The sequence below is a fragment of the Populus trichocarpa genome, chromosome 13, assembly GCF_000002775.5.
Source record: "Populus trichocarpa isolate Nisqually-1 chromosome 13, P.trichocarpa_v4.1, whole genome shotgun sequence".
NCBI lineage: Eukaryota > Viridiplantae > Streptophyta > Magnoliopsida > Malpighiales > Salicaceae > Populus > Populus trichocarpa.
The window spans coordinates 7,439,797-7,454,110 of NC_037297.2; the positions used below are offsets into that span (position 1 = coordinate 7,439,797).

General features: G+C 34.7%; 1 protein-coding gene across 6 annotated transcripts; it reads right to left on the reverse strand.

Moving 5' to 3' along the window:
* Positions 1-8,247: 8,247 nt before the first annotated feature.
* On the reverse strand, positions 8,248-14,078 carry LOC18104213 (potassium transporter 2). 6 transcript variants are annotated; one of them, XM_024583612.2, is made up of 10 exons: positions 13,582-13,806; positions 12,906-13,009; positions 12,478-12,712; positions 12,154-12,396; positions 12,004-12,057; positions 10,897-11,157; positions 10,616-10,668; positions 10,399-10,516; positions 9,865-10,119; positions 8,248-9,536 (listed from the first exon to the last, which is right to left on the reverse strand). In XM_024583612.2, the coding sequence occupies exons 2-10, from the start codon at positions 12,942-12,944 to the stop codon at positions 8,416-8,418; spliced, it is 2,379 nt and encodes a 792-aa protein (XP_024439380.2). In that variant the 5' UTR covers positions 12,945-13,009; positions 13,582-13,806; the 3' UTR covers positions 8,248-8,415. The 6 variants fall into 6 exon arrangements, with proteins under 6 accessions (XP_024439380.2, XP_052302232.1, XP_052302231.1 ...); XM_052446272.1 differs by having other exon boundaries at positions 13,629-13,761; XM_052446271.1 differs by lacking the exon at positions 13,582-13,806 and adding an exon at positions 13,456-13,562.
* Between the last annotated feature and the right edge of the window lie 236 nt (positions 14,079-14,314).

A 14,314-nucleotide genomic window follows, 5' to 3' on the forward strand; every position in this document is an offset into this window, starting at 1 on the left:
GAGTCCAAACATCTTGGGTCTGACAATCATGCCAGACCCACGTCACTTTAGACTTGGCTGACCGTCAAGTGCATGCACTTTAGAGTTGGCTGACCATCAAGTGTATGCACTTTAAGACATCTTGGGTGTGGCACCATGTCAGACCCACGTTACTCTTGACTCGGCATCTTGGGTCTGACAAGCATGCCAGACCCATGTTAGTTGACTTGGTTGTTCGTCAAGTCCATGCATTGTGGACTTGGTTGACCGCCTAGTCAAGACTTCTTGGGTCTGGCAACCATGCCCGACCCACTTTACTCTGAATTTGGCTGACCACCAAGTCTACGTATTGTGGACTTGGCTGGCACCATGTCCAGACACCTTGGGTTTGGCAAATATGCTAGACCCACGTTACTCTGGCCTTGGCTGGCACCAAGTCTAAGCACCTTGGGTCTAGCAACCATGCGCATGGGTCTAGCATGGGTAAAACTGTCATTTTACTATATTTTAAAAAATAAAAAGACAAAAGTACTCTTAGCTAGTCTTAAAAATTCTATCTTGGAGGGCAATTATGTTATTTTACATTGATTTGTTTTTAAAAGACACTTATTATCCTCATTCAATTCTTTAATGATTAATAATTCGTGTAAAAGGACTAATTTTTTTTTTTTTTTGAATGGAAAAAATGTAATCACACTAATATAGTAAATAGTAAATTTTATGTGTACAGTAGAAATTCCTTCAATTTTAGTGTTTTTTTTTAAATTTAATTATATGTTGTATCTTGAATTGAAGAGCCTGAGAAATGGATAATAAGAAGAAATCATGATTTCTTATATGCTGATATTAAGGTTGTAGGTTTATTAAATCTTTGATCAGCCATACTTCCATGGTGAGCATGCTCTAGCATTATATCAATATAAGCATACCTTGACCAGATTGTCTTTGTCCTTCATCTGAAATTGAATTTTTCATATATCAGATACCAATCTTGTAATCTAGCTTTAGAGTGGATCTGTATAATATGCATTTGGATGTTCCTACGTTGTACTATAAATTATTCACTTGAGAGCTACAAGGTTGTATTTGGTAATTAGTGTCAACATAAGGGAGCGACATAAAAGGGATAAAAAATGCATTTGATTCACGTCCATGCAATTTGGACTTGGCGCCAGCCAAGTCCAGGTGCCTTGGGTTTGACAAATATACCTAACCCACATTACTTTGAACTTGGCTGGCCGCCACATACATGCTCTTTGGACTTGGCTAGTGCCAAATCTAGGCGTCTTGGATCTGGCAAACATGTCTCACCCACGTTACTTAGGTTTGGCAAACATGCCTCACCCATATTTTTTTGGCAATGGGCTGCATGATTTTCTAAGAGGAGGGAGGGAGTGAAAAACCCTTGGTCGGAGCTCCTCTGTGGGCCGCCTCAGCACACACGCCTCGCCATTGTGTTTAGGATGGCCTAATGCATTGAAAGTCGCCCCATAAGGCAGGTCTCGGTTTTGTTTTAGGGCCACACGCGCCATCCAAATTACACGGATGACGCCTACCCGTTAGCACATGCTTAGCACGCATCAACTATTTTTTAATATAAATAATAATTTATATACATACAAATACTCAATTACCCTTGACCCTACACAATATTTACAATAAAATCATATGGAAACGACGAAAACTGATTAGTACTTAAAACTTAAAAGTGTATTTTTATCAAGGTTTTATATCATCATTTTGCACTTAATTTATCAATCACTCTTTAACTAGAGCATGTTTTATAATAACATGTCTAATAATATAAGATACCTTTAACTTATGGTAAATGTTCATCTTAATGCAGGCCTATCACATAAATCAAAGGATTGATTGATGAGTTTAACTAATGAAATTAAGAAGAGAAAGAGAGGGCTAAGCTTAAAAAAGAGATGTTGGTTCAGTCGAAATTGGAACACCATTCGGTTATCAATCAACCGTATGGTAAAACCGACACTTGTGCTATGAAAGGAACTTGATTTGTTGTTAATATAAGTTATAATCATGAATACTTGACAACATTTACAAGTATTAGCATTATTCGAATAAGATAACTAATGTAATCATGTTAACAATTTATAATCCGATTGGAACCTCCTTTGTGTGTGGCTTTCAGTTGAGTAATAAAAAGAGTTTATATTATACTTGTTTGAAATACCATTAGTGGATCCTCTAACCTTGACAATTATTTTATCCTTCTTTAATCCTTATATCAATATCACATCTCAAAGCTCTCTTCAACTCCTTTTCTGTTATTATCTATTTCTTTATTTGTAGTTTATACAGTTAACCTCCATGTGGTTCGACACCGGTCTTGCCGGGTTATTTATTACTTCGACACTCCTGCACTTGGGATAAGACATCAACTATTTGATCGTGTCAAAAACACCTTACATGCAACCTTGTTTTTGTTGAAACCCAAGGGTAATTTTATATTTGAACTGTTTCAATAATAGAAAACGACGGAGAAGCCCCTCAACACATGTATATTTTCCCCCCTCAGGGGCATGGTTGTATCTTTAGTGTTTATTTTTTAAAAAAAAAAGACAAGAAGCCCCCAACCCAAAGGTTAAAATTTTGTATCTTGAAGGGCAAATCAGTATCTATATTATAGCTCAAAACCCCGAACGAACCATTTTGTCCCCGATCATTCTTTCAATTTCAAATGTATCACATGAAGAAGACAATCCTACCCTCAACTGCATGCTTAGCAAGTTTCTATAGCAAGGATAATTTTATCATTACACTGCTCCAATCCACAGTAATTTGTGTTTAGGTGAATAGTAGCATACTGAACTCTTTTAGTATTTTTTTTGTAATAGAACACATATCAATACTCTCGTGCATGAAGAGTTTTGTCACTCTAACTCTATAGATGGAATATGTGGCTGAGTGCTGCTACTCCCTTTTGGTCTTCACATTAAGACATCAGTCAAGTCGAGAATATTACATTGCTCACTTCAAAAACCAATAATAATGATGATAACACAAATATTTGTTAGAAGGTTATGTTGGATTCTTGAATATTATACACGCAGTGTAAACAATAAAATAAAATTATTTAGGAGTTTATAAGATCTCATTAGACAGATCTAAAGTTGTTTAGGGATTTATATATGAAAATCTGATCTTTTTCGGTTTTGAATAATTCTTTAAAGGCTAGGTTTTCGCAAACCATAAGTTGTCTAATTGTCCGACCTCTAACGGTAATCCACACGAACCACCAATAAGAAATCTCCTAAATCTTTATTTAGGAAAGAGGAATTCATATGCTTAGAGTGCTAGCTCTCTATTCTGTGACTTATATAGTTTTTTTATCTAACAGACAACCTCATAAAAATAAAAGGCGTAGCTTACTATTTATAAAAAAATCTAAAAAATCCTATAAATTAGCGAAATATAAATTTTTTCCTTAAATAATATTCATATATTAATTCAAGATAATTTTAGAAATTAACTCAATCAAGTCCTTACTTGGTTTTTCTAGGTCTAGAGATATAATCCTTGTATTAATTATATTCTAGTCCTTAATCTCTAAAATATATTTTAATCAAGTCATACTTAATTAAATCATCTTAGTTTAATTTCAAATTAATGGTTCTTAATGTGAGTGACACATTAGGTTCCTAATATGTTGGCCCAAATATAAATTCTAATTCTAATTAAATAGAATTAAATAAATTAAACAATTTAATTTATTATTTATTCATCAATTGATTAATTTATATTTGAAGATCAGGTGCATCGTTTAACAATGTGTCATGATCCCCTAAATATTAAAAAAGTCATTAGTGGTTTGACTTAACCTTTGAGTAACCGGTTTCTCAGTATAATTAATATCCTTTCATCAATAATGTTTTGATTTAACATTAAAGCATAAAGTATGTTTGCCATGTTAAATCATGTTTGTTCTCTACATAATAATCATTGATTGTTTGAATGAGATTTTAAATTCTTTTCAAATCTCATTACACATTGGCCAAAGATTTCTCAATCAATATTATTTAAGAACAGATGAAATATTTTTTTCTAATTCACCTAGGGTGATGAATCCTCTCTCAATCACTCAAGTACCTTCATATAATTTATGTTATACCCAATGTCTAACCTTTCGTTACATCAATTAAGATAACATGTAATATGATCAAAGCATAACATTCTCTATATAAAATAACTTAGTGATCTCAAGTCTAAGAATCACTTACACTATCATCACATAAGCATTTCTATAAACATGAGTGATCTCTCCATATAGAATTTTCATGCGGGTTAGTTCAGTGTACATGTCTTATGACAAGCACTTATATATTAGTTCTAGGTATATCTTATATCTCAGCTTATGAGAACAACTGATTCCTTTCATAAAAGAAAGAAGATATCATATATTAGTCTCTACGACTAATAAATATCCAATATTTAAGAGAGTATAGACCAAAAATATTTTAAGAACAATGTTTTGATGCAATAAGAATCTCATAATTATAACAACTTTATAACTTTCTTTGCAAAGTATTTTGTGCCATGAATTTATCTTTACTCTAGATTTATAAATCAAATATTAGACTCATTAATCTAATATTATATGAATATTAAAAATAAATTAAGCTTTTATTAATAATAAATATGTATTTACATAAATTAATAATCTCACTTGTAACCAACTAATTGACTACATGATATATTAAACTAACATGTTATAAACTAACATGTTATATGTGTATGTATAGGTTGATCATAGGTTTGAGGAGGGAAATTGTATATTTTATATTTATATATATGCATAGTAGCTATACTATATTTTGTAAGGGGTTAAAATTGTCTTAGAGTATTTTGACAACTTATTTAATCAGATATAGACATCTTTTCATAAGGAAAAAAAAATTCCTACGGATGGGTGTTTGACCCTTCAAATAAAGTATATATAATTTACAAAATAACTAAATTTAAATTTTAATAGACTAATAAGCTGACATTAAGATCCAATTAAAAATAGCCTACAGTAGTAAAATAAATATTGAAACCCCAAAACTCATTAAATTAACATGTTCTCTTTGTAAAGAAAGAAGGTCCCGAACTTTTCTTGTAGAAAACTTGGGTTGCCGACTTAATTAAATGCTTGTAGAATTAAATTTTTACCAACCTTTTGTGACCTTAATTTAGGAAAACTTTGTAAGCTAAACTCCCTGATTGCCGACATTAATTTCCTTGAAATAAAAGGATGGTGCTCTCGACTTTGACTCATTGTAAAATAAGGAAATCTGGTAAAATAATTAATTTCAAACTGCCAACTAAGAATCCTTGAAAAGTTAGGAGTCATTGTAAAATAAAGAAACCACTTGCTGCCGAAATAGAGTAAGGAAGCTGCCTTCTAAGAAGTCTACAAACCACAAGGAAACTACCATTGTCGGCTCTCCCCCTTTGCTGCCAAGCTTTGCCTCATGTTCATCTATCTTTTGTTGAGTCTTTTAAATTTGTGGTGGCTAAAATATCTTGAATGAATCAATTGAAGGTCTTTCTAATTTTCTTAGCCTTTGAACTTGTAATTGGCTCAATCAACACCTCTAATAGATCCTTTGATGATGCTTGTTGGTTCTCATCATTCCTCGTCTCTTCAAAAAAATTCAATCTTGTTCTTCAAAATTGTCGGCATAAGTCGATAAAGAAAATTTTGGTGCAGATTCCTCTTTTTTTTAAAAAAAAAAGTATTTCAGACTTAACTGTTTTGAGCCCCTTTTATCGGCCCATTATTTTAGGCTTTTCTTACAAATATTACCTGGTACTACAAATAGACAAATTAGATGTTGGTGGCAAGAAGACAACAAGCAAAAATTCCCACAACAAACATGGGCAATTTCCAACTTGTCGTCATCCAATCATGGAAAACATTAGCACATGGATTCAGGAGGAATCTCCAGGCTTTCCAAAAAGGCATTTTGGCCTCTTCCATGGGAACTCAACTATAAAAAGGGGACCCCTCAAGCCTTCAGGAGCATGCTATCATTTTTCTCTAAAAAAAAAAAGTCTCTCCCAAAAAACAATATCCTTCTTAACCCTCTTCTTTATAATCAATATCTCCTGTATCTCCATCCTTGATTTCTAATACAAATTTAAGTAAGATTCATTTTCTATTTGCGTTCTTGAAAAAATTATATTTCTGCAAATTTAAGTATGCTCTGTGTTTGATCAATGATCCTAATATTGTTGGTCTTGCCTTATTCATTCATATCAGAAATTTGTTTCTTTTCTCAAACTCAGTATATCGGCTAGAAACCTGTGACCTGATCTAAAGATCATTCTCAGGTGTAACAACGCAATGTACCGTGTTCTTCTCTTATTTGGTACTTTGTGTGTGTGTGTGTGTGTATTTCTATCAAAATTTATGCAAAGTTTCCTCTATATTTTCAATACCAAGTTATCAACCAAACAATTTCACAATCTACAAACAATACTTGTTCCATATAAAACCGAACTACTTTAGATTATTTAGGTCGACCAAGTCTCGGGTTGACTTGTCGGATTGATCTAGGTTTTATAACTATGATTATTATACTATTATTAATCTCAAAAACTCAATATAAACTATAGTAAAATAAAAAATTAATATCTAATTATTTTTAAAATATATATATATAAGTTTGACATTAAAACATATTAAGGAAAAAATATTTTTTATATATTATATTTTGTGTTATCCATCATTAACTAAACATAATAAAAGATAGTTACTCTTTCTTATAAATCATTATCAAACATTGTCTGTCTCCTTTATCACTAGTGTCTTCTTCTTTTAACCAAAGCCCAGCTAAATGTCAAGTGTCAGGCACTTCATGCATTAAAAATGGGAAAATATTGGTTTGCAGGCAAGATATTGTTCTGAACAAAGCATGGAAAAACGGTGAACCAAGAAGTGGTGGCAAAACTATGCTGTTCTTCCATTCTTTAACTCAATTTGTTAATTCTCCTTGAAGACAAGGGCACAATATGATAGGAAAATATATGAAGTCCGAAATGAAAATAAGCATACCATCAATGTAGGATTTAAAGAAATCCCTGTATCTCCCTCCATTTTTTCTTCTTAGAGCACCATACTGCAAGGAATTAGAAACCAGTCACCATACACTATCTATGATGAACCACTAGGAAATTGTAAGCTGCGGATTGTCCAATGCATTTTGAGTTTGAAATGAAAGTCCCTCCCATGTTTGCTTTTTCCAAACTGTAGCAGTTTCAATTCCCACTCCACAACTAGGTAAGTTGCTTTAATATCTTTAGGGTGGCTGTATTTGGTCCTTTCCTGCTAAGGAGAACCACTTTCTTACAGCAAACTGCAAATTACACGTAGAATGGTTGCCACTTGAAAGATTTGGTGGCTAGGGGGAAATTACGCGGTCCTTTGCCAAATTAACAAGATTGAGAGGAGCAATTGGTTTTGCAATTTGATCAAACGTATGAAATATCAAATATCTACTGACCAAATTATTCTCTATTCTCAAAAAAATGAAAACATGCACCTCTTTACTTACATGTGTTTGTGTGTCTGAAGAACATGGATGGTTAGGATTTTGCACTTGTCTCTTTGTCAATTCAAAAACACCAAACTCCTGGTAATAATTCATTCCTTTGAAGAGCAGAAACCACTGTGAGAAATTGCCATTGAATTCGCGAGTCGAATAATTCTGTTGTGATATAGTAGATTGTCCGTAATGGAGTGAAATCAAAGTACAAGCGTGGACTAAAACAAAATATTATATTTTAAAATTTTATTTAATAGTTTAAGTTATTGAGTTAAGACAGTTCTTTAACATGATATCAAAGTTTATTTAATAGTTTAAACTATTGGGTTGAGACGGTTCTTTAACATGATATCAGAGCCTTGATGACCAAACAATCACAAGTTTGAATCTCACCATCTCTATTTATTTGATAAAAATTAAGCACAAGGTAATATGAGCCGGTGCACGTTTTAAACTCAAAAAACTCACTTGAGACCTTACCTAATAACTTAAACTATTAGGTTGAAATGATTTTTTTGACATATCTCTAGCCCTATTTACTTATTAATGTTATTAATATGATAATGGTTGCTTTTTAAAGTGTTTTTCATTTAAAAATATATTAAAAAAATTATTTTTAACATTAAGATCTAAAAACACTAAAAAGTTGAAAAAAATTAAAATAAAAAATCATTTTTTTTCCAAAAACACTGTTCAAACTCTAAATCAATCGGGCTTAAGTAATTTCTTTTTTTTTATATCATACTGCATTTGATGGTTAGTGACGCATCACTCTGAGAAAGAGTTGCTTGCAAGTCTACATACACATTACACACTTTCCTCACTCCTCTTCAGTTTACCTTTATATAAAAACAAGCAGACAAAAATTACTTACACTGGAATCTTACATAACATAAACCATACCGACCTCTAGAAGAGACACTGGCGGAACCTTGAGTGCCACATCTGGCCCTCGGCAGTTCCGCCTGAGAAAATTGTACCCAAAATTAAGAGCCAATCTCTTCAGAAGTGATGATCCTTGCTTTGCTTTAACATGCGAGTGCCCAAGTATAAATGCAGTACCAGCTTGTTGGCCTGATAACAAATCTTCTAGCTCTTCTTGTAACTGCAAATGCATATCAGCTGGTGAATGGGATCCGGACTCATCATCAATAGCAAACCTCACTCTTCTTTCTACTACCCCAACCGGTTCCATTTCAATAACATCTGTCACGCTTTCTACTGTAGAGAAACCACCAGATATACTTGCTAGCTGCACACTCTCCTCAATCTCATAAGCTGGTATGCCTGAGAAAGCGACAGTTCCAATCACTGCCAAGCTATACTCATTTGATGATTCATTGGATTGAGATGCATCGTCCTCAGGAAATGAGTTAGTCCCATGACTTCGATGCCAATCATAGTTGATGAAATCAGCCAGTCGAGCAATGAGCTCTGATTCAAAAGAATCAACATCCTGGTGCACATCACGATATCCATAACGGACAATGCACCTGTAAGACCGATGACCTGGAGGACCCACACGACCAACAAGATACCTCTCCGCAGGGGGCACAAAAGGCACAGGCACTGATTTTACGCACACAAAGACAAGGACACGATGGAAGGCAGGGAGGTTGGTGACAAAGCGTGAGAAATTAGCAGGGATGCCAGAGGTGAGATCAGTGAAAACTAAGCCAATGCCAGGGACTCTAGCAATCCCCAAGCTTGGACCTAAGGCTAAGAGCCATTCTAGTGATACCTTGTTGTGTAGATCAAATTCATATTTCTTAATGGTGGCATAATGCCAAACAAACATGATGGTCATCAAAATGAGGGCTAGAAGGATGGGGAGCCATGCACCCTCGGTGAATTTGGTTAGTGAAGCTGAGAAGTAAAGCAACTCAATGGAGCCGAAGAAAAGTAGAAAGGATAATGCTAGAATAGGGGGTTTGTGCCAACAAAGAATGATAACAAGGGAAGTAAGGCATGTGGTCACTAGCATCACTGTCATCACTGCTAACCCTGCAACAGATAAGAACGAGTGAAAAAGTTCAAGTTCAATGAATCCCTCATTACTGACCTAATTTTAATGTTGAACTTCAATAATACTACAATATAATAAGGTTAATGCAGAAATTAGATTGATGGAATGAAATAGTGGTAGGCTTGCCGCAGAAGATTTAAGCTTAAAATTAACAGTGTTCCTTATCAAGTATCAACAGAAATGAACTTCAATTTCCAATCTAACAACTGCATGTGTTGGGGTTAGAAACTTAAATGGTGCAACTAACTTCAACTTCCCTATAATTAAATGGCAGGTTAGAAAATTATGAAGGGAAGTGCGACTTACCTGATGCATTTCCCATGTGCTTCGTGTCTCTAAATCCAATTGTCACAGCAATACAGAGGATCATGAGCATCCAATTGATCTCAGGGATATAAATCTGGCCGTGTATCTTGTCAGAAGTGTGAACAACCTTCACTCTTGGGAAACAGCCAAGCGACTGGCTCTGGTTTATGATAGAGAATGTTCCACTGATGATTGCTTGGCTCCCCACAACAGAAGCAAGAATAGCTATTATGAGGACAGGTATCCTTAACTTCCCTGTTCCAGAAAATTGTCATGATGTATTCTCATTGTCAAATATATATACTAGTTAAGTATAAGCACAAATTGATAGAGGAATTGATATAAGATTTTGCACTTTATTTTCCTGACTTTTTTCTTTCTTTCCAAGTGCAGGGACCTCATAATTCATTTCAATCTGAATTAGCTTGCATATCTTAGTAATTCTGCTAAAAAAATTATAATCCATCCTTCAGCCAGCTTTCTATCAATTACATGCATATGCAATTTCCTTAGAAATTACTATTGAAGACATACCTGGGACCGAGATATAAAAGCCAATATGGTTTGTGTTGTCATGATGCTGTGACAAATAAGCAGCTTGCCCCATATATGCCAATATAAGGGCTGGATAAACCAGAAAGGTGAATGCAATCTGAAATGGGTCAAAGAGTAGGATATTTTATCAGGCATTCAGAACCGACTTTCTTTGACAAGAAAAGATTCTGAAAGACTATATAAGTGTCAGATTTACCTGAATTGCAGTATACGAGAAGTGGCCAAGATCAGCAAACATTGCCTCGGAGCCTGCATACAGAGTCACACAGAACATTGGTACTTGGTAGCTGAATTATGAAAAGATTGAATCATTCAGAGGTTCATTCGTAGAATATGATCCATCAAATTTATATCATGGAAAGAAAATTATAAGATATTCTGCTATTGGTTTAGCAATATATAGCAAACAAGGAACAGGGTGAGCTTAAAAATTGGTTTCCAGTCAAACATGCAGGAAGGGAAAAGGCAAACAAGAACCTGTTATGCACAACAATATTCCACCCAAAGACATCCACCCGCCTTTCTTTGTTTTCTTCATGAACTTGAACATGTAATATGGAGAAAGAGCTTGATAGACGTGTGGGTTCCAGTGGATTATATTATACAGACCAAGGGCACTTATGCATAGCAGCCATGCCAAGACAACTGGTGCAAAGAGAAATCCCACCCGATGTGTGCCATAGTGTTGAAGTGTAAAAAGGCACACCAAGATGAAGCAAGTGATTGGAACTACTGCATCTGCAATACGGATGGCATAAAGAGTGCTATATGAGACAAGAATAGCAATAAAATAGGATATAAATGATAATCTCTTTGGTCTAAATTAATAACCTTTATAATGTATATTAGTAGTAAAAACAGTGCAGACAGTGATACATTATTATATTTTCGGTTATTTTCCTTTCTGCTATTGCAACATATATTGATAGCCATTAATCACTTTGAATTCATGTTAGGAATTTATGTACTCCCATTCACCCATTTCAACTCAGCGACAATAAAAAAGCAGTAATAAGCATAACATATTACTAGTACTTTACCAATTTCACATTCTTACTTGCGTAGCTGCTTATCCACATGGCCTAAAACAAAATTTTGACAGGACTAGAAAGGGATAAGAAATTGGGGAGACGATCAGTCAAGACCACAAGATGGGCAATTGAAAGGTCCCCAAACTTCAGGCCAACTTATTCACCAACTGGACCAGAATGACCAAAGGAGACCCCCTCCCATTCTTTATCATTTTCAGTGGCCCTACACAGACACATCTTACTCTGAATAATTTACATCACCTTGGTAACACTTGAAAATCTCCCGTTTTCTCATAAAACCACAACCTCTCTTTCTATACTCCAGAATGATCACGTAAAAAATGGTTCGGAAAACTCAGTTATATGATACTTAACTAGCATGAAATAGTCAGCTGCTTTTGCAGACATAACCTGCTCCCATTGCAGCAGACGTTTTCTCCAAATATTTGGTTTGGCAACAGAAATCTATTTCTAGGTTTGAATATCATCTACTATTAAACGACTCTGCATAAAATATTTAAATGCTTCAACTCAATTCAGCTAAGAAGCTTACATTGATGATGGTTACTGGACATGGAAAGCTCGAGACCAGACACTGCTGTGAAGACTGCAAATGAAATGATTTTAGAATAAAATGCTAGTCAATTATATGAATGGAAGCGATGCTAAAATAATAATTACATGTTACAGGAAAGAATTTTACCAGAAATTGCTGGAGTGAGCAGTCCATCTCCAATTACCATGCAAGTGCCAAGAAGAACCAAGATTAGCAATGCAGTGTGCAAGGCCTTGTGCTTCTCAAGGTACATTTTAACCCTTGAGCTGTCCTTCTCTGGAGGGTTCTCTAGTTTGTATGTGGAGAGTGATTCATCTGCAACCTGTCTATTGGGCAGAAGGCTAACCTTTGCATGCCGGCATATCAATGAATACAATGCAAAAGTACCACCTATTGGAACAGATACAAAAAATAAAAATAAACTTGATGATTGAGTAATACAAAAAATAGCATAATTGCTCACACACTTACCCTCTCCATTGTCATCTGCTCGAAGGACCACAAAGACATACTTGAATAAGGGGACCAGAGTGAGGGTCCAGAAAACAAAAGATAGAACACCAAAAATCTCTTCATTGGTATCTGAATGTTGAATGTCTTCTGCGAATGTGCTCTTGTAAACATAGAGAGGGGAAGTGCTCAAGTCACCATATACTACTCCAAGGCTCTGATAAGCCAAAAGCAACAATGTCTTCCAAGAATCCTTCTGCAATGCAATTTCACAAGCAAAACTCTTAAGAATCAAGCGAAGTGGCAGAAGCATATCAGGTGACCAAAATTCTATCAACTGAATTTGAGTCTAAGACATTATGCCATATTAAATTTCCAGCATTCCAATTGGAAATGCAATTGAAAGTAAAGAGCCGCAAAAGTTGAGCTCAAAATGCAAATGCAGATACCTTCGAAGTATCCCAACACTTGCCATGCCCAAGATCCATTGGTTCCTATACCTCAAGCTTCACACAGAATGTTTTGCTGTTATTGGAAGAAGCTAGCGGTAGATCTGCACGGAAACATATAATTTGATCGAACACACACTAAACAAGAATGAGAAATTTGAAAACGCAAGTGAAAGGAAATCATTTTTTTGAAATTTTAAAGGCCATCCATGCATATCAGAGCTTTAACACCCGCAAATAGAGGAGATAAAAGGAGGTCAAATTCAATCCACTTTTTCCAGAAAACCCACATGCCATCCATACCTCCATCACATGCCCACCAAACTCTTAGGAAAATGAGCACATCTTGATGTAAAATTTTTCACAAAACAAAAGAAAAATCAAAACCAAGGGACACCCACTTCCTAACTTCTGGTAAAAACTTGGAAGCCATAAAAAAAAATAAAAAAAATTGAAGCTCAACTTGTACGCTACAATTATTCAGAGAGAGATTGAGCATCATAAATGCAGAAGGGCCCCCTATTTTAATGCCCCACTGATTTTTTCTTACAGACAATTAAATGGGACAGAAGCTGATAGCTCACTGTTTCTTGTAATTTAGTCAAAGCTAGGGCTGGTCCAACAGCGCAACCCAATAAAGACAGATAAAAGGAAATAAAACAACAGCAAGCAATACCATCTTCCTCAAAGGTTGAGTAGCACGTATTACTACAATTTATTAACCTCAAGGCTGCTGCTGCATTGTTTCAGAGGGAAAAAGAGGAGGTAAAGAATGTATAGAATCTTAAGAGAAGGCAACCCAAAGGCACGATCACATGATGTTCGTCAAATCACTTCTCCCACCAACAATAAGTGCCCATGGAAATAAAGCCATCATATACATGTCCCCACCCACACACACACTCTCTCTTACCTGTTGATGATAAGAAAGAAAACCTTTTCTCCAAACCAAATGCTTTACCTAACAAAACAAGCCCTTCGAATATCTTTTGCTTGCAAAATCTTTCAATTAAGACTGCTAAAAAAAACAAAACACGGAAAAAGGTGAACTGTTGCTATAATGGCCATTAATTAAACAAATGGGTCTCGCTAGTGATTCAAGAAAACAGAAACAAAACCGATCGCAGCAGTTCTCATTTTCAAAAACCTTACCTAAACTAATCTCCAGAAATTGGCCTGAATGATATATTATACAAACCCATGTGAGCAAATATATATTATCTCCAAATTAATGTACTAATGATCACCAGATTATTTCATAACTACTTTTCTAGCAAACATCACCAGATTATTGCACAACTCAATTTTTTAAGAAAAAATAATCAAATAATCATAGATTACGATGTTTCTAACAAAATAATCAAATACGCAACTCATAAAAATAAAAATATGTGTAAAAACAATAAGGT

What these genes read in the sequence shown, in the direction of transcription:
- LOC18104213 (XM_052446270.1), bottom strand. Translation starts at nt 12,944, where the DNA reads ATGGATCTTGGGCATGGCAAGTGTTGGGATACTTCGAAG. An exon ending in AATATTGTTGTGCATAACAG is followed by an intron (nt 10,669 to 10,896) that starts GTTCTTGTTTGC and finishes CTCTGTATGCAG; the next exon opens with GCTCCGAGGCAATGTTTGCT. An exon ending in GCACATGGGAAATGCATCAG is followed by an intron (nt 9,537 to 9,864) that starts GTAAGTCGCACT and finishes TATCTGTTGCAG; the next exon opens with GGTTAGCAGTGATGACAGTG.